Source organism: Triturus cristatus, chromosome 2_2 (assembly GCF_964204655.1).
Source record: "Triturus cristatus chromosome 2_2, aTriCri1.1, whole genome shotgun sequence".
Taxonomy (NCBI): domain Eukaryota; kingdom Metazoa; phylum Chordata; class Amphibia; order Caudata; family Salamandridae; genus Triturus; species Triturus cristatus.
In genome coordinates this window covers 360,106,496-360,132,248 of record NC_140582.1, presented here as the reverse complement: position 1 = coordinate 360,132,248, position 25,753 = coordinate 360,106,496, and the positions used below count along the sequence as shown (strand labels likewise).

At 41.6% G+C, this 25,753-nt stretch overlaps 1 protein-coding gene across 27 annotated transcripts in view; it reads left to right on the top strand.

The window, feature by feature from the left end:
- CAMK2D (calcium/calmodulin dependent protein kinase II delta) overlaps window positions 1–25,753 on the top strand; it is a 708,539-nt gene that overhangs the window by 426,572 nt on the left and 256,214 nt on the right. For 20 of the 27 annotated variants that reach the window (XM_085641469.1, XM_085641477.1, XM_085641470.1 and 17 more), the window contains exons 6-7: window positions 7,538–7,610; window positions 15,940–16,042. In XM_085641469.1, coding sequence (XP_085497595.1) covers window positions 7,538–7,610; window positions 15,940–16,042 — 176 coding nt within the window. Of the gene's footprint in view, window positions 1–7,537; window positions 7,611–8,613; window positions 8,687–15,939; window positions 16,043–25,753 lie in introns of all 27 variants that reach the window. The other 7 variants (XM_085641461.1, XM_085641467.1, XM_085641459.1 and 4 more) reach the window with 1 other exon arrangement.

Here is a 25,753-nt window from a genome sequence, read left to right as displayed (position 1 = left end):
CAACCGGTTTTATTTTTTTTTTCTAAACCAAAAAACATTGAGATGTGAGGGAAGTCCACATTGCAAGGAAAGTCCAGTCAATCAGCGTTTTTTTAAAGATTTGTTTAGTAATTTTCCTCATATTCCATTTGATTTATCAAGTGCTGATACATGGTTAAAATAGTCACACTAAAAACTTATAATCATTCATGGATGCGAAAAAATAAAGGAGCACAGTTTGCCATTAGCCTGAATGATGTACTTATAGTAACAACAAGTGCAGAAATCATGTTATCAAAACCAAAATGTATATTTTCCCAGATTTCATGTTCCTTTTTTAAGAGTAAGTTATAATAATATGGGACATACAATGTGTTGAAGAATCATATAAAATTTAAATGGCATTGTAGACTTCAATCAGTACATACAAGGATGATTTGCAAGCTGCTCATCGTGGCTACTGGAGATTTACTCTTTAACATTGTTGTCTTGTGAAAACTGAAACTGGAATATTTATGAATTATTTACATTGGTTTAATGGGTATTTTTTTTAAAACAATATTGTCAGTTGTCAAATTTATTAGTAGTGACAGCATTTATAGGCACTATTGAAAATATCACTGCTTTTTTGTCATGAATCTATCCGTATTTAGATGGGAAGGTATGTTTTTAAAATAAAAAGTGGATTGTCCTATTGCAAACCACAGTGGGCTATTTTCCCAGGATTCCCACTTGTGACTTTTGCCTTTCCCCAAAGTCTTGGTCAAGTCATAGAACCATTTTCATATAAAATAGGTTTAGAATGTCAAAGCATCTTAAGCAAATCCAAACTGTTTTCTGTCATTGTCCTGTAACTAAATCCTGAAAATGTAGCGTATTCTCACTTAAAATCATGTCTTGGAAAGTTTACAATAGAACTTTCGGCAATAAACAGGAAAGTCAGGAACTTTTGTATACCCATGTTTGAAATAAATTAGGGTTTACACTTAAAGAATGTTCATACCTTTTTTGTAACTTTTTTTTTGTAACAAAAAGATTGAATACTAGAAGCAGCTAAAATACTTCAAGCAGTCTCTCCTAGATTCTGTACTTGTATTTCCCTGTAAGTTAATTGTAACATGTGTGATCAGTCTGTTAAAAGATCTACAAATGCTTTATAAACTGTAGTCCATTTCAGCAAATAGATTAGTTTTGACCTCTCATAATTTTTTTAATCTAGATATCATCACAAGTACTACTGGCCAACCCATTGTTGTGTTAACTGTACACTTCGAGTATTCTTTGTTACCCACTGCTCAGCAGGCATTTCAATGCATACCGATTCCAATCTTGAGGTCATGTCTGATATCGAAAGGCAGTTTACCATTTATATGCATGCACTTTTAGGGATTGACTGGATAATTGGTAATGGATAGTACCTTCTCTTGTTCATAGGTATTCTTTTATAAATTGTCCAAAGAGTGCAAATATATCTTTATAGCATTCAGCAATTAAGTCCCAGTGATATATTTGGAAAATATTTCCAATTTAATATCCGGAATTCTAATGGCATAGTTTCATTGAGGCCAATAGAGAAGCAAATAAAATATATTCGATGTCTGTTCTCTTAGCTGTATACTTGGGATACCCAATCGTAGTTGTATTTAACTTACAGTTGCACCATTAGCTTTTAATGATCATTTGCCTAATTTTCTTGTACAGTTCTAAGGACCATTCTAAAATCATAACATAAAACTAGGACATACTAATATAATTCTCAGCAGGAACAATTCTATGCACCCTGTTAAACTATAACTGACAACTTAGGAAGCAAGTCTTTCTCCAATTCTTCCCTTGCCTGGCTCTTCAATGGTCAAAGTATGTTGCATCAAAACCCGACCTGTGGTGCACTAGAAGTGTGCTATACCTTATCCAATGACTATTATCAGGAGTCTTTATCACTTAGAGAGGTGTATCAGAGTGGTCATCACATTTTGCTCTGTTAGTTTCCTCATATAAAAACACTCTGTGTAGTCCACAATTGATTATAACAGTGTGGGTTTTGTGATGTGATGGTGATCAGCAGTATCTGTGAACTTGTTGATGCTTGGACATACAATAAAATGTTTGTTAGCAATTTTACAGTACCTTTTTGACTCTGTTGACTTTCAAAGGAAAACTGCCTCCAGCATGCTCTTCTTACATTTCTAAACAGAATATAAAGCATGCTGTGAATGTAAATAAGTATACAAATAGAAAGATGCTGGGAGAATGTTCCTGCAAACATTCTAAACCCATTTTCGAACTGTTCCTCCTGTGATATTTTTGGTGTATGTTTTACAGGGGTGTGTGATTAGGAAGATGCACATGCCAACAGTCTTTGCATCAAGGACTGCTAGGACACCCGAATATATTTGTGGAGAAATAAAAGGATGTAAATTACCTTGGCAGATAGTTCGCTTTTTGGATCGATTCACTTTTTAATTATTAAAACAAGTTAACATACAACAGCTAAACAGTAAGACCCAAAACGGTGGTAAATTGATCATTACGTCTTTTAAAAAAGCTTGGAATTCGATTTGCAAATAATGACAGATTCAGGTTAACTAAATGAAACCACTATATAGGAAAGGATTTATTAGGCAGCTGAAAAGCCGGCAGAATGTTCCTGCAGTAGGCCTATGTAAAACAACTCCTTCCCTCCAGGTACTGACATACACCTCTTGGTGATCCCTAACAGGTGATTGGATAGTTAAGTCACATTTGTTGTACTTTGTTTAACCTCTAGTAGTGGGACACAGTGTACATTTCTAGAGTCCAAACCAATGCTTGAATAAATATCAGTTACCTGGCACTTCATCAAGATCCCCTCCATCCCTCAGTCTGTGCTACAGATAAGAGACCAAATTCTGTAGAATCCTTGAATGACCAGACCTATTTCAAGATCAAGTCTAACCTAGCAATGGACCCGAAAATATCCAGCAAAAGCAGTAATATGTCTTTGGGGGAAAATTATGCCTACTCATGACAAAAAAGCAGTGTCCTTTTCACATGAATGTGAGAGCAGCCCAAATTGGAAGCCGATGTAGACTACATCTGAAATGCTGATAATATGGACTGCACTACTATTTGTAAGCACTACTAGTCTTGAGAAGGGAACAAGAATTGGAAGTAAAGACACGGTTTGTTAACCTCACGAGTAGGGCCACAGCTATCACTGCTCTTGCATCTATGTTGTGTAATCTAGTATTCATACCTTTTAATCAGGTCACAGACAAGTATATTGATAAAATGTATAAGAAAGTGTGACATGGCATATGCATGATAGACCTGTGTATTCTAAATGCATTTTTGTTTAAGGTGAATTTATAGATAGCATTTGTCAGACTGAATTAAAATACCTATATGGAAATTGAGGTAGTTGTGCATATTCAAAATCATTAAAAGTATGTGCAAAGTTTGTTTAAACTCAATTTCTTTGTTAGGAGAGAGCCCCTGCTATAATGTCACCATTTTTTCACAACTGACCCTTATGTTTTAACCGCAGTATGTGTATCTTTGTCAATTAAACCTTCCAGGAAAGTGACTTTTTTTACCATGTGATCTTTCCAGGAAAGTGTATTTGTATTTTGTTATTTAGTTTATCAGCACTTTGTGTTTTTGTGTTATGCTTGACACAAAGGAATCTTGTAAAAAGTACATTCATCACGTCAGTTCCAGTGTGAATGTTTTTTTATATTTTCTGTTGGAATAAGAAGTTGTTTCAAATTTATACATGGATTGTTGTATTACAAAGTTCTTGAACATCCAACTTTTTATATTAAACACTTGTTAGTTTCCTTAAAGCTCAATTGAGGTTCCAGAAGCCAGATGATTCAGTTAAACACGGTGAAAATGTTGTGCACTGAAGACTTTGCAAGGCCCTTTCCCCATTTTCTAACCAGCATTCTGGTGGACTTGTTAAAAGTATAGAAAAATAATTTCCAATTCATTTTTCATCCTTTTATCTGGATTTTTACTTTTTCTAATGCCTTTTAAAAAACGGTATATATTAGTTGTCACTTTACGTTTATTCACTCAAAAAGCAACTTGCTTGATCTACATTTCTCTTAACTTGTGTTTGTTGTTTAGCTCCGAGTATCTGCAATTTTGAGGCATCCTTATATAGAGGCACCAGTACACTATTACTACTCCATAGAGGAAGAGTTGTAAATGCTTACATTCCAGCAGACTAATGACCAGTATCTGTACTACTAAGACAGTGTGCTTTGTCTCACCTTTCACAAACTTAGTCAATACCCTTATCACAATGAGATCGCTTCTGGTCGTTTAAGGGAGCAGGCGATAGCACCGTACAATACTTCTGAGTGCACACGATTACATGATTCACTCTTACCTTCATGAAGAGGCATAAAACCCAATGCCAAATGTAGTATTCCCCTTTTCTGTGTTGTTTTCTTCTGAGTTTAGAGCAAAACCTACTTTTCTGCCCCAAATACAGTTATAGGTATGGTATAAAATTTTGTTTTTGGCATAAACGGATTGAGACAGTTTGAGGTGTATCCTAGTTAAGTTGTTGGCAAGTAGGTGCACTGGCCAGATTTTAGGGATCTACAGATCCGAGTGTAAACATTTCTTTCTTTCTATGAGCAGATTTGAGGCTTGATTTTAATACACTAGGATTTAATTCAAATCCTCTTCATTCTTAATCTTTTAATATCCAAGTGAAAGTTAGTGTGTAAAATGGTATTTCTATCATGACACTTGTAAAGAAAATATTTATCTAACTGTATCCTAACTTTGGTTGTTGCAGACACCATAGATTTTACCTGTTGTAGTATATTGATCATCTGTCCTGTCAGTGAAAGATTTCCACTTTCGAGTTATGTCACTAAATGTTACGTTTTGCTTCCTCAGATAAAATGACTCATTTTCCTGTCTTCAGCACTTCAGTCAGGTGCTATGTATTTTTTGGTGGAGTGAAGACTTGCTAAGGTATTGAAGTGGCCTTGAGCGTGGCTGGGCAAAGATTAGCTAGAAACATCTTCACTACTTGCTGATTGTTATGACTTGTTAGCAGATAATTTCTTGTTGGCTTTTGGAAAGTAGAAGTTAATATTGAGTTATTATAAGTTACTGTTTTTTGCCTTTTTGAAATCCATATTTTCTACTAATTAATTTCACAAACATCAATTGGAATCCATGTTGTGAATGCAAGTAATCTAGAGAAGACCAGATGTGTTTATTACAGATCGTATGTAAACTGTTCGGACTGGAAAGATAAGGTTGAACAATTATGAGACAGTACTGTTTCTTATAAATAGCACAAGTGTCTAGAAATTTCCCATCCAATATGGTGATTCAAGCCTTCAAGATTACAGATGTACTTTTACTTGTATCAGATACATGGAAATCAAGTGAGTTCACAATTTTTCTATTTTTGCATGAGGCGTGCAGCAAAGAGTTAGCCTACAGCTGACATGTTTTGTCAACAAGACTTCATCAAGGCCATTTATTCTGAAAAGATATTAGGAGATGGTTGGAGTTATTTGTAATGAGAAAGGGAACAAAGTAGTAAGATATGCCATGAAGTGGACACATTTTTAGTTGTAATTGGCAATGTATCAGGATATTGTCTGCATAAAATAAACCTGGAATAAATATTGTTCAAGGTGAGGTGCATCCGTGTGATAATCTTCCTAAGTCATGACTGTCTCAATGCACTGCCACTGCGTCCAAATGCAGAGGCTGTTGGGATCCACGTTGTGCTTACATTACTTGATTTTGTATAAATTAACTTTTTAAAGCTCATATTTGAGATGACCCAATTTTCTAATCCTTGTAAATAGTTATTTTCTAGTAATATTTACTTTTACTCTTCTTAATGGTTTAAAAGCAAAGGTATAGCCACAGTCACAAATCATGCAGGAGTCTTCTAAGGTCCAGTTCAGGCATTTCCATCTAATGAGAAGAACTCCTTTCTGAATGAGGTTTGATTCATGAAGGTCTTGACATTAGTATTTCAGTTTCCCTCATCTCTAAAGACGTTACCTTTTATAAATAGCTTCAGAAACCTCACAAAATTGCCTTTGTGCAACTGACTTCCCTCAAAGATGTGTAGGTTGGTTTCAGTCCAGTCAACCTAGGCTTTCTGTGCCCACTTCTTGCCACAATGCTGGCTTGGCTAGCTATTGCTGCTGTATCGGAAAATAGTGTGTTGCAGTGCAGGCTGTTTTAGCTCCTGTGTCTTATAACATTAGCCACATTGACAGTGGTTTTAATCACCAGCCAAGCAGAATAAATATGGTTTGTGTTTTTCATTGTTTGGTGATAAAAAAACAAAAGAATTGAGACTTCACACATCTTCTGAATAGTTGAATTTGGGCAGCTCTTCTCATCTTTTGAGGACTTCTTTGAGTTTTAGATGTGCTGTCATATTACTTCGCGGCTGGAAACATCAGTACTGCTCTTAAACAAAATCCTATAATGAAGAGGAATCCAACCGCCACTTCCATTCACTGCCTTATCCAACTATCTTCTACGACTGATGCTTATTGTTGCCGGTGAAACGGTTGCAAACCACACCCCTGCCTTCATCCTTCTTGGGTACCTATTGTCAATAATTCATGAAGTAATCAATAGTCATGATGTTAGAAGGGTTGTTCTCTACCTATAAACAAAGATGTCGACAGTCGTTCTCATTTAATAGCTGCTTTTTGTCAGTGACGTCCCGATAGATAGTGGTCAATGTCCGCACATGATGTTACTCAGAACCGAGGTGCTTTCCACCATTCACTAAACTAAAAAACAGTTTCTGGTAGTCGTGTGGAGTAACACTATGCCCCCTCCTGTCCATTCTTTTGTTATACTTTTAGCATGTTGCAGTTGATTTCTCCGGCTTCTGGACTCTCAATGTCTTTATCCAGGTACCCAACAAGTGGGTAATCTGAAAAGGTAAAGGATGATAGAGAAACTACCTTACAAGTTAGTAACTGGAGATTTCCCCTACATTGGCAATGAAAGCGAAAATCTCTTTTCAAAGAGTTTTGATATTGTACATGTAAAAAAAAAAATCACAGTTCTTACTTGTAACAAAGAGTACAGTGATTTAAGATTTAATTTTGCTTAACATAAAACATGAAACATTTCATTTTAGCCATCTGCCAACAAAGTTTCATGATGTGAGCCCAGATCTGCTTAATCGTGTTAAGATTTTAATTTCTGTGACCCAGAGTGTGTGTGTGATTTACCCTCCGATCACCCATTAGTCCATGTTGTCCCTTTAAAGTTAACACGCTCTGCATTTGTAATATTTTCAATGTACTCAAAGATTCATTATTGCATTATAAATTAACCTTAAAATAGCACACGCTCGACCGTTTTGGCAGATGTGGGCCCCTTTGTGTTACATGTAATTTTTGTTAGACCTGATGTCTTCAGTATACCTTGTTCAATGTAAAGTTGATTTATGTTGAGATGAGTTGATTTTAATTTTGTCCGTTCGGTGTTAATGTGCATTCAATGTGATTATGTGCCTTTAAAATGTTTTCCCTTCCCTTTTACCCTTGTATCTTTACAGTCATTGTATTCAGCAGATTCTAGAAAGTGTAAATCATTGTCACCTAAATGGCATAGTTCACAGAGACCTTAAGGTCAGTATAGGGCGGTGCCCATAAATTGGACAAAAACAGGTTATCTGTTTTTTGGGGGCTGTTGGGGGGGGAATGAAGGGTGTGGATACGGTGGCGGGAGCTAGCTTCCTTCGCTCAGCTCCCGTCACCCATTCTAATTCAATTATCTTGTGGAAATAGAGCATGATTTCTCTTTGCGGTTTGCCAGCTCAATACGTTTGATATGCATCACGGCCCGGGGACGTAATTGCTTATTTAAGGAGCGCATCTTTATATATTAATACGCGCGCACAAATTTGCATTGTCACATGAATTATTCCAATGTTTACATCTTTATAAAAACATGGGTGGGGGGAGGGGGGAGCCGGAGCTGCAGCACGCATTTTATTGACTGCGCACCTGGCCCCTCGCGCGGCTTGTGATGCATGTCATTCTGCAGATGGATGACACCAGCTGTGTTCTGAGACCGTGAGTCGCAGCAGCAGAACAACTGGTTAACATATTGCTCTCTCAGCTACTAAATAACCCCGCAGCAAATGACAATAGAGGAAACCTAAACCGTGCCGCCAGAAGCTCAAGGTACCGTAATTGATTTGATGTTAACCTAATTGCTGGTTCCTTCATTGCTTTGAGCAAGGCCAGTGGGTGTTAACCAAAAAGAGGCACCTCCCATTTAGTCTCCCCCGAGGGCCAATAGGAGTCGCTAGAGGAATGTGCTGCTTGTGTAAACAACACATTTCTCAACGTTTGTACCTGGTAAAAGAGCAGCACCTGGTAATTTGAAACCCCCCTCCGAATTTCGAAGCGAACCACGTGCAAGGTTTATGCTCGCATTGTGGTGTTTTAAAGATTTTGATGTGGCTGCTGTTCCCCTAAAGCCGAGTATTCCCGAGTTGAGCAGTATTTCCTCAGTTGTTCTCTGCTTGCATTGTTTTTAATCCACTTTTACAACAGGTGTCAACAGGCAGTGAGTGTATGTTTAGAACTTTAGAACTAACACACGCCCCCTGGTGTTTGCATGCAGTCATTGCATTCAGCAGATCATGGAGGCTGTGCTACACTGCCATCAGATGGGCGTAGTCCATCGGGACTTGAAGGTGAGTGGCGTCACTGGTCACAGCTTTGGAGAGCATTTGATTTCTGCTGATTTGGCTGCAGTTCTGCTTGAAAGGAAGGCACAACCATATTTGTGGCAAAGTATACATTATCCACCAAGGTCTGCAGAACACCTAGCATAGTTGCCAAGGTGCCCCATTTTATCTGTAGCGACTTGAGGCAGACCTATTATTGCTTTTTTTATACTTGAGGATTAACTGATGCTAATGACCCTGCTCTGCTTCCATCCACTTAGCCAGTTACCCATCTGACTTATACGTCATTGCAGTATATTTTTGTTGGGAACTCTTCTTACTTAGTGACTTAAATTATTTTACCAAATGTGTAAGGTCTTTATTCATAATTTTTCTTACCTCTTTTTATTCATTTCTTTTATGCAACAAATATAAGTTAGTGAAACAGTCTCTGTACTACTAGTTCATAATAAACGATCTAAATTCCTAGTGCAGAACCAATACATTATTGAAATCTTACTCTATTATAGAAACATGTAGTTAAACAAGTTGAACATTCTTTCTTTCCAGATAAGGTGTTTTTATAAGGTTCCTAGTTCTCACAGGTTACAGCCAACATGTTTTGCGATTCGCAATCTCTTCATTGCTCATTGAAAGTAAAATTGAGATATTCTCAAACTCCATAAAAAAGAACTATGTAATTAACCTTCTACTGTTTAACATCAAGTGGAGGACTGACGGATCGTTGTCAATAGAGGTAAGTGTACCAGTGGTTCTCTGATTAAACAAATTAGAACATATTTCCTCCTTATCGCACCAGGTATGAACACCGTACTAGCTTTCATAGCTCATCTGCTTTTTCATTAATAATTTTAACAAGCCTCCTAAATCAAGCCGATTTCAGAGAGCTATGAAAATTAGTCCAGTGTTCCTACTTTGAAGATTGAAATTCATTATGAAGTATGCTATATTCTTTTCCCAAAAAGAGCAAACATCTGTCATTTCTCCACTTCATACTATATTATAGCGAATTTAAAGCCAGAAGAGAAAAGCAAATCGCATAGTTCATTTCTGTGGAGTTTCCAAGAATACCTCAAATGTACTTTAACCCAGAGGAAGCATTTCTTAACCGTGAAACATTTGTTGGCTGTATCCTGTAAGAACTAGAAACTTCAAATTCAGACTATTCATTTGGACTGCCAAGAAATGACCTGAAGGATCAAATTGTATAACTGCATGTTTACACGATAGATTAACATTTCAATGATGCAAAGATTCTGTACTAGGAATGGATATCGTTTTTTATTAATTTAATGTACAGAGAATGTTTTATGAACATATATTTTATATAAAATAATTGAAAAAAGAGTGCTAAGAAAAATTATAAAGGAAATCCTTGTATATTTGGTAAAATTGTTTCGCTCACATAGCAATAGAGCGCTCCCAACAACAATATGTGGTATTAGTGTAATAGCCAACACCCAGCCGAAAGTTTTAAAGCCACCATAAAAACTTTAAAGTAAAGTTTGATATACAGTGAAATTGTAACTCTGGTAATCCTTTGCTTGCTATTTTTGAGGTCAGGCTTGACAGTGCAGTTGTATGCAAGATGTAGTGACTGATTCTTTAAAATATTCATAGAGTGAGCTTTGGCCCCACACAGAGGAGCATTACTTCCTTACCTTGTACTATTGGCTGTTAGTGCATCACTATGCCTTCAAGGAAGTAATTCCATTGGAATGCATAACGGACTATTTTACCTCAGAAAAGAACACTGAATGACTGTGCTGTGCTGCATTAAATTCTTTATCCCCTAAATCCATTATACAGAAAGGAATTCGCTTTTCGTACTTTTGCCCAGCATTGATAAGAGGCATTACTGTAATAAACAGCATCTGTATATACAGCAAATGTAAACCGCATTTGTGAATGTTTGTTAACATCCATTGGCAATTTGAAACCAGGCGTATTGGCTGTGCCAGTACTTTTTTTGTGTGGAGTTTTTATATGGCGCAAACTAGACCCGGAAGTATCTGAGTGCTTTACATGAGCACCAGTTACATTATAGACGGACACATTTTTTTGTTAAGCACGGGTAGATTAAGTGATTTTCCCAGAATCACAGAATGTTGAGCGTCCCGGCCGAGACTCGAACCCGGTTCTCCAGATCCGAGGCTGACCGCCCTAGCCGTTAGGCCACATTCTCTCCCTTGCTTGTTCTCTCAGCAGCAGGGCATTGGGTTGCAGAGTTTTGATTCAGTCCAGAATGAGGAGCAGGAAAGAAGAGCCTAAAGCTGCACTGAATGTTAAATTGTTGTGTAGCCCAACCCCCCTCGCCCCCCAATATCCCTCAGTAGTCCTAATGAAAGAAATAGATGCGTGACCATGTGGAGTAGCCTGGCAGCTTATGGGTTCCTGTTAAGTGCATTGGCAGAAATAATATATCTGTCGGGGGATGAAGGGCCTGTGCACAGTTTATAATATGCATGCTTAGAAAATATGAAAATTGTGGCTGTGTCCGGGAAGATATTTGCGAGGAGTAGGTGGGGTGCAGAGAGCTACTGGGGAAGATTGTGGGATCAGTATGCCAGGCCGTAATCTTGTTGGCACGGTTTTGGGCATGCAATTTGTGTATGTGCAATATATTTTGGCGTAAGGTGCATCTAATATCACTTGCAGTCTGCCCGGTTCCTAATGCGCATGCGCCTCTTTGCAATCAGAACTGCAGCCAATCTTTCTTGATCAGAGTGAGGTGTATACAAAATGGATGGTTTGTTGTAGATTTGGAATATAAAATGATTTGCTATAATGTCATGTGATCCACAGATATGCAAATATGGCTACAAATGTAAAAAGTTAATGTGTGATAGATATGAAAAGCATATCATTTGCACGTTGATCGGTCTGCTCAAGGGCCAACCCCTAGACAAGTTGGACTTGCCACAGGGCGTAATGGCCTGCTTGTGTACTATGGAATAGTTAGCAACTTAAACCAGGTACTGTTTCATTGGTCATATCTTAGAGGTGGAGTCTTAGAAAAGTAACTCTGATTCACGTTAAGTCCCAAAAAGATGCTTGCCAAGTATTTCTCTTCATCCCAGATCCATAAGGCAAAACAAAGGCACAGTGCGTATATATGGAATAGAAGCACTGATCCAGAACCTATAACCTCATGACTAGGGGACGTGTTAGAATGAAAAGGAGAGATAATCCTGGATCCGAGGAGGTAACTTAACCGGCTAGCTCGTACTTATTGATGTTATGATTCCTTCAGTCCTAATTTTCCTCCCGCGACCCTGCTCTTCCCTCAACATTTGATGTTAATTTTGAAAACCTCCGGTAGCTGCCAAAACCCTCTTCAATTGTGGCAATGCAGCACCGGTGCCTTAGATTTCCTGGTCCCCTTTAAATCTCCGCACACATCTTTAAAATGAATTAAAAAAATAAAGACGTTACCTACGGTTTTAAAGGCAGTTCCGCCGTGTGTGCAGAAGGCTGATAATAAATAATGGCTTTGCATGTAAAAGAGATTGTCCAACAGCAGGCTCCTGGTCCCAGAAGTAGTGGCATATTAGAGATGTTGCTGCAAAATAAAAATGCCAATTTACAGCATCTTGGTCAACGCTATGTGTGCATGGCAGGGCTTTTTTTTTTAGTTTTTGTTTAGCTTGAAAACCGGCTTTGATTGTGGGTCAGTGTTTGCAGTGCCTTTACGGTTACTACATCTTCAAGATTGGGGCATTCACCACAAGTCTGCTTTCAGTGGAGCCTTCGTTTAGGGTTGGTAGAGTGACTTGTTCCTCTACCCTGAGCACCTACCTCCATGTATATTTGTTATCTGGCCCTCATGGCACACTAATACAAGCACCTGATAGATTTGCCCATGACTTTATGGTGTTCTGGACCTGTCTTTTGACTTGGAGGCGCCAGTATCGCAGTCTCTTTTATAGGCATAGAGCATAAATAGTAGGTGCCATGTACTATGTTTTAGAAAGATCATTTGAGTGACCAGACCGCTATCTGTGTCACTGTGAGGGAGGTCTAGTGGCCCACTTATGTAAAGTTATACTATTATGTCCATGCTCAGAACCTTGCTCTGGCATCCCATGTGGATGTCAAGTGCATGTGTAGTGCATCTAACTCCTGGTGATAAGCTGTGTGTAAAGTGAGCCTGAGTAACGGGGGCAAGTGGGATCCATTTTTGATGACCCTCTTTTGGCATAGTATAAGACAGAGGGCGAGGTCTGCGCTCCCTGACAATTGTAGTCTAGTGCCTGCTTTCCAGTCGCTGGAGGCCAGACACTAATGTGAGGAGTAGGGCTACCTTTGGAAATTCCGTGGGGCCTTTTTGTTAGCAAGGAGCTTCTGTTTAGTCTTCTGCGTACTGCCGTTTCGTGGATAGCACCAGGTGTGGGTGGGACTTCAGTCTCTTCTGGGGGATGTGAGAGCTTCTAATTGAGGCCTTTCCTTTTGTCTGTCTCTGATTACTTCTTCAGTTGGGCTGATAACAGTCAGGTTCAGAAACCGGACATCTCATTGTGCCTGTGTTGTGGGTGCTACAAGTCAGAGACAGCCTCAGTGATATCTGCTCTAAGAAGCATCACTACACAAAAGCTGTCTGGAGAGCAGCGTGAGTAGGCCGCATGAAAGAACCACTCCAAACCAGTTCTGCAGTTTAAGACAGTGGATCCACATCACCTGTCTAGAAATTGAGTACAAAAATGGGACTCCCAAACCACCCCACTTTGTTTCAGTTCCAGGTTCATCCCCACCAGGGAAGAGTGCTATGCAGACTACTGCTGTGCAACCAGGGTTGGTGTCTGCCTCACAGCCAGTCTCCGAGAGTTGAAGGGACATAATCTGAAGTCTGCCATTTCTGTTGAAGGAGCTGTGACTCAGTGCTTTATGGTGGCCATCCTTCTCCAAACAGAGCAATTCCAGCCTAGCACATTTAAGCCCAGTCCCAAAGGCTTGGGGGAGAGGACTGGGGACACCTCCCTTAAGGGCCCTGTTGGGTGCAAATGATAATAGAAACATGGATTATTGCGCAGGTCATCCGGGGGCACCCAAAGCCATAGTCATCCCAGGGATGACTTCCAAAACCTACTCAGGGTTTGATTGTCAAGGAGAGTGCTATAGGCTATGGGCACACACTGTAGCTGGGGAAAAAGCAGTGGATGGGTGACCCTAGTTTGTCCTCCTGACTTCAAAAATGTAGATGTAACTTTAAGGATTTTAACAACACCTTGGTATTGCTACTTCCTCCTCCTTAGTTGCAGCACACTATAGGACCATGAACTTGCCCTTCTGCCTAGCCCTAAGAAACTCCTGACCTGGCAACAGCACTTCACAGTCCTCAAAGCAGACCATGCTCCCTTCCTGAATTCACCATGCACCCGGCGTGCCTTCAGCCACTTGCAGGGTGCTTGTGTGGGACGACCAATTCACATTAATCCAAGGAGAGGACCCCCTTCCATTATGGCCCCCAGCATGTCCACCCCCCTTCTAGCCCCACAAGTCCAGAATGGGTCCTCCACACTCCAGACTAGGGTTAATTTGCCTTGTGGGTTTGCATTTTTCCTTCTCAGGTATTCTTCCCTGTGCAGGCGTTTATAAAAGGAGGTGAAGAGTTCTAGATGCTGGGACTCCTCCCTAATCCAAAGTCGATGCAGCATCACCTCTCTTCTCTTAACTGGCATGTCCAGGGAGCAGTCCATTGGTTTTCCAACACCCCTGAACATAATTCTGTGAATAATCTAGATGGCTGCTCGAAGTAAAACTGGGACAAGTGCCTCTCTCTGGGCCAAGCTGAGACCTTGCATCTGTTTTTTTCCCTTCAATCTTCAAAGGGACTACCCTGTGGTGACTCGAGCCAGAGGCCTGCCTGTTGTCCCTTTGTTCTATGTGGGAAAGCCTGCAAGTGCTTGTCAATGAGATGCAACTAAACACCTTCTAGAGATTACATCCTCCCCATCTCTTCCTCTGTAGAGTAATTAACTTGATTAGAGAGGTTAGCTCACATGAATTCCATTAAGGACCAATTTTATAAGTGCATAAAGTAATGCATACTCAATGTAAAATCAGTTTGTTTGCTACAAGATTTAAACTTCAGCCAAAAAGAAAGGTGGAATTTCGTATTGGATTGCCAATTTAATTATTAGGCCTTAGGAGGCCATAGCCAATTTACACTGAGTCTCATCTGCTAATGTGCTACCTGTGTGCTGGTGCCAGGTTGAGTCAAAGAAGCAGTCTCCTCTCTCATTCTCTACACTCGTGTATGCAGATGTGAACATGTGGCATGCACAGTCTTCTCCAAGCTCTTTACCTTAGCTGTACACGGGCCCTACCTCATTTTAAAAGATACGCACGGACTGTTGCAACTGAAATCCATTTTTAAAACGCTTTCTCTGGGCGAGGCTCCATCAAGGAGACTCACAGCAGAGGATTCAAAGGCCAGAGACCCGTGAGCATAATAATGGGGCGAAAGTTATGGATCAGAATGTACTTTCCAGTGGAGAGAATTTGAGAAACCTGCAAATATCTGCTCTTTTTATTCACACTCTTCTCACTTGTGCATGGGTCCTTTCCTGCTGCCTTTTACAATTTTATCACACAGGCCTAACATAACCGATCTTGGAATGTAACTCCGGCAGCCATCAAAGATGCCATTCCCCATTCATGCTTTCCCTGCTGATTGCTTCACTTTGAAAGTGTGATTTCATGCTAAAGGCACATCAGCCTTGAGAAACCCAGTTGTGATAGATACTCTCCTGCATATGTTGTTTTTCCAGGGTATTGATACTACAGAGGCTACTGGCAAGGGACAGCGCTTACCATTTGGCACAGCAATCTGTTTTATTGATCCAATAAACAATCTATCTCTGCTGTTCCAGAGCTAGTTATTATTCACTACATCAAAGGATGCATATGCAAATGTGGTCATGGAAGTGGGTCCTCAGTTTTATTTCTACTAGTCATTTCTCGAAGTATATAATGACTTGTGCATATGAGACACTGTGCCACACCGCTAATTAAAGAAGTGCCATACTCATCGTGTCACTGGCACTCGTTAGTTAACCATCTTGAAAATAAAAACCAAACCTATTGAGAAATCCACTATTCTTGGGATAAATGGTCTTTTTCTCACCAAATAATGGCCTTTATTAGTTGAAAAATCAAGTTGATGTTCAATTTCACCTTTCTTTCCTCACAGGATCAACATACTATTTTATTAAATATAATCAGTTTCTTTTTTTTATCTTGACCTCTTTCTTCCAAAGCCTGAGAACTTGCTTTTAGCTAGCAAATCCAAAGGAGCCGCAGTGAAGCTTGCAGATTTTGGTCTTGCCATAGAAGTTCAGGGAGACCAGCAAGCCTGGTTTGGTAAGTATGTTTGGCTGCAATAGGTCTTTTGTTCTTGTTTTAGTGCGTTGTTGAACATATGTTGTACTTTCAGTTCCCTTTTCCTGTACTAGTATTCTTAAGCCCTTCCACTCGCTTTATTGAAGATTGACAGTTTGCAACCTCACAGGAAGGTTTGCATCTGAAGTCTACCACAGTCTGGTTACACTTTGAGACATCACATTTCTGATCTTCCCCTGATTAGCTTCCTTGCTGTTGATGTGTCAGTGTAGAGTATCACACTGTTATGGGGGATTTGTAAAGCGCGCGGCTTCTCCAAGGAGTGTCCCGGCGCTAAGAAAAGTACCCCTTGGAAAGAGAGACCCTAAATACTCCCAGTCCTACACAGCATACATTACTGTACATACATGTATGTGAACATTGCTTTGTAAAATGTATCGTATGTCCTAGAGTTGCTGTGTTTAACATGACTGTGAAGGTATGGTACTGTTCCTAAAATATTAACTGCAGTGGTGTAATGCAAGCTCCTCCTACCCCCACTACAGAATGTTGTAAGGGGCCTCTGGTACTCCCATATCTGGTACTCCCATATCTCATGTGTTCATAGAACTCCTTTGAAGGATGTCCCTCCATCACCGTACCTGTATCGTAGAGGCCTGCTGTCCACGCACACCTGTAGTTAGATGTGTGTTTTGTAATTTCTTGCTGAAGCCGGCTGTTTGTGAGCGCTTGCATGTTGGGAATGTTTGTTATAGTCATGTGCAATTATTTTAAAATCTCAAGTTTTTTGCGAATCGGACTATCTATTTAGGGCAGGGAAATAAAAACGACACAGAGCTCACAGCGTTACAGAAGAAATTGATAGACTTTCAGTCCAAAGTGGCCCCTCCTCATTGCTTGCAATCAGCAGCAATGATGCACTGGCCCCACCCCCACACTCCATTCGGCAGAGTAACAAATAAAATGGTAATAAATGATTTATTACCATTTTTTTTTTTTTGTGTGCGTGTGTTTGCGTCGCTCTTCCGCTCCTATGGAGGATCAGCCACTGGCAGCTTCATGGGAACTGGGTTAATAGCTTTTCCTGTTGATGCAACCTAGTGCGTGATCTCTGCTTCCTCAAAAAAATTCTGAGGCGGTTCACTCAGCCAGTCTTTCTTCTGAGAACGATAACTGGGGAATGTATTGTGTGGCTTGGCTGTCAGTTTCATAACTTTCAATGAAAATCTCCTCAATAAAGGATGCAAGTGTGTGTGGGGGGAAATTGTGTTTTCCAACATCCAATGAAAACCAATTTGTGTATGATGTGTAAGCGCAACCAGGCTGTTTAACTATACCATGCCTAGTGACATTTGCTTCTGGCAAAAAGAACTTTACAGTATTGCAAACGTATTTTGTGTGCATTATTGCACTAGGCCTCAGCACAGTGAATAACTGTCAGGGAGTACACCAAGGTTTGGGTTCCATGTACAAAAACTCCCTGACTGAAATTGAGATAGCAAAGGGAAAGTAGTGTCCTCTTCTTACCTGCACTCTATCCACTGAGGCATACATGTAAAATGTGTATATGAAGGAAGTTTCTATTCTGCCCGGTTCTCCTGGCAGCTACCCATGATGCTCCTCCTCTCTGTTTTGCTGATAATGGCACAGCCTTTCACGAGAAACAGAAGTTGGAGTTTGAAGCGGTAGAGATTCTACTATGATGCAGGGACTGCAGGCGGTACCAACATATCCTTCATACCCAACAAATCTTGTCCCATGGTTGTTGATATCCTTAATTCATTGCGGTTATTGTTGGGTTATTTGCATCATTAGCTGATCTTCCACTTAGGTGCCCCAATGAACCAGTGCCCCCACTAGATCTACAACTTGAACATCACCAGTCAGCACCATCCTGACCTACAGCAGCAACACCTCCATCACGTCTGTCACTTTCCCGGATGAATGGAAACTTGCAGAAATCAACACCCTGCTCAAGAAGCCAAATCTACCTGCCTCCCCACCCAGCCAAACTTATTGATTATCGAAACTCTTTACGGGAGGTTATGATGATTAATGGTGAAAAAAAACTACCATTGTTTAAACGTATCGCAGATTATTGAAAGTCTATGTTAGACCTGTCAGCCCTTTGGGTGGTCCCTCCTCATCATTATTTATTTTGTCCCACTTCTGCCTCAAACCCTGTTATAATTTTTTCCTTTTTGGGAACCACCAGACTTGTTAGTGTTGATGCAGGGTCAGGGAGCCATTTTCCCTACCCCTGGAACTTCTGTCTGAGGGCCTGAGACACAAAATGGTGGCCATCCATTGTCACCTGTGACATAACCAGAACCCACTGGAGGTTTCTAGAACCTTCTGTAACATTCTAGAATCCTGTGACAGTGGGAGGCAGTTTAGAATGTTGGGAGGCCATCTCAGAGTGGCAGTTGGCATCTGACTGGAGAGGAGAGAGGACAGAGATAGAAGGAGGACGGAGTAAGGCAGCAGGGGTGGAAACCAGTGCTTGGAGTGGGGTCCAGAAACCCACCCTTGATGCTAGTCCCTACTGACCAAGCCCAGCCTAAAGCCCTGTGTGGGACCAAGTCCAGAAGAACCATCTTAAGGACCTGAATATTTGGAACAGGCCTTAAAGAGGAAGAACAGCAAGCTCCTGACCTGTTTAGCAGTGTCCTCCTGAAGTCCTGACGTCGAGAAGCCTGGAGACCTGGGGCCTGAGGTAGAGAAGCGGCGCTGACAGAAAGCAGACGTCGTACCCGGAGCCATCAGAGGTCGAGTGAGGGCGCCGACGGAGGTCGTGGAGAGGCACCGGAGGTCGAGTAGGGAGTCACCGGAGGTCGAGTGAGGGCGCCGACGGAGGTCGTGGAGAGGCGCCGGAGGTAGAGTAGGAAGTCACCTGAGGTCGAGGTGAGCCGTGGACGGGGGAGTGAAGTCCGCCCACCGGAGTCGCCGGAAAACTGAGGTGAAGCGCGCCAGAGGTCGGGAGTGGAGATCGCACTCCGGAGACACCCGGAAGCGGGGAGACCGTGTCCCTGCGACGCCGAAAAGCGACATCGAATCGAGACCGCCCAGCGACATCGAGTCGAGACCGCCCAGCGACATCGAGTCGAGACCGCCCAGCGACATCGAGTCGAGACCGCCCAGCGACATCGAGTCGAGACCGCCCAGCGACATCGAGTCGAGACCGCCCAGCGACATCGAGTCGAGACCGCCCAGCGACATCGAGTCGAGACCGTCCAGCGACATCGAGTCGAGACCGTCCAGCGACATCGAGTCGAGACCGTCCAGCGACATCGAGTCGAGGCCGCCCAGCGACATCGAGTCGAGGCCGCCCAGCGACATCGAGTCGAGGCCGCCCAGCGACATCGATCCGGAGCCGCCACACGGCGTCGACACGGCGCCGAGCGGAGCCGATCGTCGAAGAAGGGACAGTAAGTGGTAGAAGGGGCATCTAAGGCCCCGTGGAGCCCTGAAAGACCATTCTAGGGGCTAGAGGGGTGTTAGAACCAGCCTGGGAGTGCCAGGGGTGAACTGAGACTGGTGCAGTGACATCTGTGAAGGGCTGTGTAGTTTGGAGGGCCAGATCTTTAGGTTACCCTTGTTCTGCCTTAGCTTAAGCCCCAGCCTTGACCAATCTAGGTGGGACACCCCCATGCCATCCAAATGACCACAAGCTGTGTATGGGCAAAGTAAGACCAAGTGACCTCATGAAAGTGATCTGATCTGTAATTGTCATTGATTGCTTTACCGTATTTATTGAAGGTGCTTTATTTATTGTCTTCCAGTAATTTATTCTTGCACTGTATTTATTGTCTGACTCTATTTATTTGCCGTCTGTATTTATTGCACATCTATTTATTCCTTGCTTATTGATGACCTGAACCTATGTGTTGAAATTCCGAAGTAGCAATGTTTATTTGACCTGCTCTTCTGAAGGAAAATCCTATTGTATTGTATTTGTTATGAAACCTGCAACTAAGAGAAAATAAGATAAAGACATATATATTTTCATCTTGTCTTCCATAATTGTTACGGTGTAGTGTCGTTTTTGGAACGGATGAACGCATGGTTATTGTGAGGGTGTGACGTACGCTTAACACGGTGCCTGACCCCCAACCGCTCGAGCCCAGCTACCACTGTGCTGGGAACCTGGTGACTGCTAACCCGGCTGCCCGGTTTCCAACAGTCTATGAAATGTTGGATCTGTGGGAACACCCAGATAGGGCTACAATAGGTGATTTACTGAGATTAAAAGTCAGGTACTGGGAGGTGGTGGGAGATCACTATACTAATAATTTAACTAGTGGTCAGTTACCATCTAAATTTTTAGCTATCAAATCATGCTCACAATTGGAACCCTTCCTGGACCAAATCTTGCCCCCCCTTGCTAAAGGTTTATACGTTTGATTCAGATACAGCAATCTGCTCCTAAAATTTCCTGGAAAGGAGGCGGTTGGTTTATTACTAGATTCCTGTCCTGCCTGTACTAAAGATAAAGAAACTGAAGACCGTGTTTTTTTTTGTCCCAGATATCAACAGATACGCAGGAGGTGGATAAGACCAATTTGCCTCAATTTAGGAGCAAGGCAGCATCAGATTGCCTATAGAATTCCAAAAGCGGACGTTTCCGTGCGGATAGATTTTGCTGTTAGCCGCTTTGTATTTGCCTTCTGGATAACCCGACAGAAGCTTTTATCATAGCTTGCACTGCAATATTAACTGTCATGTTGTACATGTATTCTATGTATTACATACTGCAGGAATGCTTCCTCCCTTTTAATGAATTCGTAAGCAGTATGGCTCCCAGTAGGAAGCATGTACAACAGCTGTGTTTCCTATTTATGTATTCTGATGTACGTTTGGCTGATCATTCCTATAGCCCTCTTTTTACTTGTGATTTGGAAATGTACTCGTTTTTATATTTTTAGACTGTAAATAGACAAATGTTTTACTTTTTGTACACTTTGATGGTTTTTGAACAAATAACCGAATAAAGTTATTTGATGATGATTGAGAAGTCCGTCAACAAGCAACTCGCAACCCACCTCAAACTTCACCTTCTACTACACAGCTATCGAAAGAACCACAGCACCAAAACTGCACTCATCACGACCACTGGCAACTTTTGAATCATTCTGAACTGAGGAGAAACAGCAGCCCTCATCCTGCTTAACCTCTCTGTAGCCTTGGACACAGTCTCCCACAACATCCTCTTTAGAAGACTCCATGAGATTGGCATACAAGGATCTGCTCTCAAATGGATCTGTTCCTTCCTCATGGGAAGAACCCAGAGGGTCAGGCTGCCACCCTTCACATCAGAGACCAAGAAACTGATATGCAGAGTCCTTTAGGGATCTTCCCTTAGCCCCACCCTTTTCAACATAGAAATGTCTCTACTCGCCAACAAGACATCACCGTCATCTACTACACCAATGATACCCAACGCATCTGGTCCCTGACTGACAAGACAACCACCACCAGAAACTACTTCACCAACTGCATGACCATGGTAGCAGACTGGATGCGAACAACTGCCTGTATCTCAACTTCAACAAGACAGAAGTAATAGTCTTCTGAAACAAAATGTCCCCATTGGACTCCACCTGGTGGCTGTAGGAGCTAGGAACAACGCCCACAGACCACACAAGAAACCTAGGGATCACCCTAGATGATAAGCTCAACATGACCGCTCAAGTCAACACAGTGTGCACCTCCTGCTTCCACATCCTACGTATGCTGCAAAAGATCTTCAAATGGTTGCCTCACAACACCGAAGGACCATCACACAGCAGGCTGGACTACGGCAACACGCTCTATGACACAATCTCCAAGCAACTCCTACACAGACTCCAGACCATCCAGAACTCTGCCGCAAACTCATACTCGACCTCCCATGCCACACCCACATCACACCGCACCACAGAAAGCTTCACTGACCCCCCACCCCCCATTCACAAGCGCAGCCAATTCAAAGTTCTCAGGCACATATACAAAGCCCTACTCAACACAGTACTAGAATTCCATTACAGCCACATATGTTCACCAACCCACTAGACACCTATGGTCAGCCTCACTCTCGCACACACCCTGCATCCACAAAAGCAGAACTGGAGGTCGCTCATTCTCTTACATTGCACCCAAAACATGGAATGACCTCCCTCAACACACTGGTGCCACCTCCTCACTTCTTGAATTCTGCAAGAAGCTGTAGACTTGAATCTTTGTACACAGATAGCACCTGGATAGCCTCTCGGGTGATTAGTGTGCTATACAAATCAACATAGCATAACATAACCAGCTGTGAGGAAGAAGTGGAGGATTCCCTACCAAATAGTCACCCCTTTCTTCCTGACCAAAGCATTGAAACCACTTTGCAGCACCCTGATTAATACCTACCTCTGAGTGCCTGTATCGTCAGCCGTATTGCTTAAGTAGTGTATTATATTTAAAGTAGGTAGCCTGATTTACTACTGTAGTTGTTCTACAATGCTTTTCCCACCTCCCCCACATCTAAACCCTGTGTCTGTTTACCAAACTTTTCCTCACTATCGGAACGCCGGTTGATGGTGTGGACTCTTATTATTGCTTTCTGTGCAACTATTTACAGCAATCCATACAGCTGCCTTTGAAGTCGCCCAAGTCTGTGAGTCAGGCGTTCTTTGACTAATTCTAAGTAATGTTTTGTTTTTCTGCTTGGTGAACAGTTATTTTTAGAGACCATTTTTTACCACTGACCATATGCTTCTTTTAAGAGAGAAATGTAATTAAATAAATAACTCCCCTGCTGTTCTTTTTATCTTCTCATTCTGTTTGGTCAGTAATTTTACGTAGTACAGGTATGATTGTACACATTCCTCTTTACTCTTGTCACCCAGAATGACCAGAGAGTGGACAGACATCTGTGGAGTTTGCCACAGACACTTAATAGACATTAATGAAGCTATATTCTGTGCTCATGGCCTTCCAATAAGGTGCATTATAAACGAGATTTTTTGTGTCTAAGAGACTACGTTTGAGCGCACAGCAGCACCTCTTTTAATTGTGGTTGGCACTACTTAATGGATGGACAGGGGATGGGATCTTTCTTAGAGGAAGGCCCCCTTAGCAACATAGGATGTATAGAGGATGCATTCTACAATGAGACAGGTGATTACCATCCTATATGTACCAGAGGGGAAATCGCGAAGTGCTTCTGACCTGCTGTTTGGTATATAATGATCCTGTGGATACAGTGACTTTAATTTGAATACTCTGGAAATTGTGTTCCCATAACCAATATTTATTAAACAAAAGTATACATAACAGGCAAAATCTTTTAACCTAACTTCAGACACAGAGAACGGTTCATAGTAATGTAACACTTTCACACATCCTGATAAACCACCACCTCAATTTCTAACTCCAACAGCTACACCTTGGTGTAATTATTTATAGACTGTCTACCCCTCCCTCAGTGCTACATTCATGAACCAATCTCTCTGTGATGGGAAACTTGCCCTCGACAATGAAAAGCTTCCTTATCAGTTAGAAATCAAGTTGCCTCAGTCAGCATCCCAAGGAGGTGGGAGAGTTGGACATCCTAAGACTTAACTGGTATCCTCCCTAATGAGAAAGATCTAATAATGAAACCAAGGGAAAAACATATACCCCACCTAAGCAAGAGGTGGAAAAAGGCTAAACCTTTTTTATATATAACCCTCACCCACTCTAGTAGTGGCATTCTTCATCATCGGGTGTTATTGCAGAAATTCATGGGACAAAGATCATTATTACCATCAGTCAGAAGACAAAAGATGCATTTGGCACAAAATCAAAACGTTTGAAACAATACAAGGTTGGAAGCATAAGGTCACAATATTTACTTATAAATCAGAATGTATGAATGAAAATACAAAATATCTTCTGTTTTTGAGGTACTTCAGATACACAGCATGTGCACCTAAGTATTATTGCATGCACAAGCTTATCTTCTATATGTTACGCATTTACCTGTTAAATTTGCAGTGGTGAGTCACTGGGGGAACTTTTTTCCTGCTACTGCCCTGAAGAATGCCCGGGACCCGTTGAGGCCAATAGAGTAGGGCAGAAACATGTTGGCGATTACAAATTAGTCATAGGTCCACAGTATCCTTAATGCCCCTCATATTCATAGTTTTATCTGAGCTCATTCACCCTGTGAAGAAAGGGATACCTTTGGGTGAATGAGGACATCTAAAAAAACTCAACCCCCTAAAAAAATCTCTTCATTGAGCTCCCTGGAATATGGTCAGCCCACCCTGACCTTTAGGAGTTAAGGTGAACCCGATGATGAAGCATGCCACTACTAGAGTAGGTGAGGGTTATATATAAATACAGTTTTGCATTTTCCCACCTTTAGCTTGAGTTTTTCCCCTTTGTTTCATTATTAGATCTTTCTCGTTAGGAGGGATACCAGTTAAGTCTTAGGTTATTACATGGAGAGTATGTAGCCCCTGTTCTTTCATAGTTGAAAGGATCTCTTTACCCTTCTAAGATCAGAACTCGCACTCCTTATCTGAAAGTGTTAAAGAGTTAGACATCCCCCTGCCACTCTACATTCTTCACAAGACAGTCCACATGTAGCTCACTGACCGTCATGTTCTTACAGAGTCTACTCACTGCTTCTACTCCTAATCCCCGAGATCGCCTACATTGAATAGCACAGCCCATATACTTTCCAAATTCTTGATTTGTAGTCCTTAGACTACGTGTCTACAAAAAGACGAACCTATAAATGAATAAACTAGAAAATCACGAAGGAACAGCAGAAAGATTGCCCTAAACGGACTGTTGGCCAGTCTCATCCTTTTGAGTTACACGTATTTCATAAACTTAATAAAATGTGCTCGATTGCCACAGATATCTCTGCTTATAGTGCAAGGGTTATATTCACAGCATCCGCTCCGTCTATGTCAAAGATTACTTTAGCAGTGCATCAAAAGCTTGAAATACTATCGTCCAGAGTGCTTGGTCTACACATTTCATGTGTCTGTCTTCTAGTATTTTGAGATTGCTGTGCCACATGAGCCACACATGGAAGGGTGCTGTGCCACATATCAGAAAATACATGTTCTCCGCTTCATTACATGCCTATATCCTAGGCTGCTACTCAGTGTGACAACTTACAGAAATCTAGCTGGCATTGGGTCTCTCCTGATTCCACGGGGTTTCTTCAACTGATGTTTTTGTTCCAACTCTCTTGAGAAGGCCAACATTTTAGAGATGCATTTGGAGGTTTCCCATTGGCAGCCTCACAGGCACAGTACATCATACTTTCTAAGGCTGTTGTCCGTGTGCCAGCCAATTCTGTTTGCTAGAACGTGCCCACTTGTTATTAGAATCATCCTTGTATTTGTTGTGTATTTGTTAATGGCAAGGCCTGCTGGTGCATTGTCTCAGGCAGCCTAGCACATGTCTAGCAGGGCAGCTACCCATCTCAACCAATAAGTAGCTTTTTTTGTGGTTTTCTTGTTGGAACCTTTTGCCATATTGCCCCAAAGAAGCCAGGCTTCCATGGATAGCAAGCCTCACAATCCTCATCCCTCCTACCCTCCACCCATGGCACCTTTTGTACGAAGCACTCCCACATTTGCAGAGAAAAGATCAGGAATATGTACAACAACTTAGACCTCAGCCTTTTCCCCGCCACAATCGCAGCCCTCTTGCTCATTGAGAATAACCCCAACACCCCACCATCACCACCTGGCACACCATCAT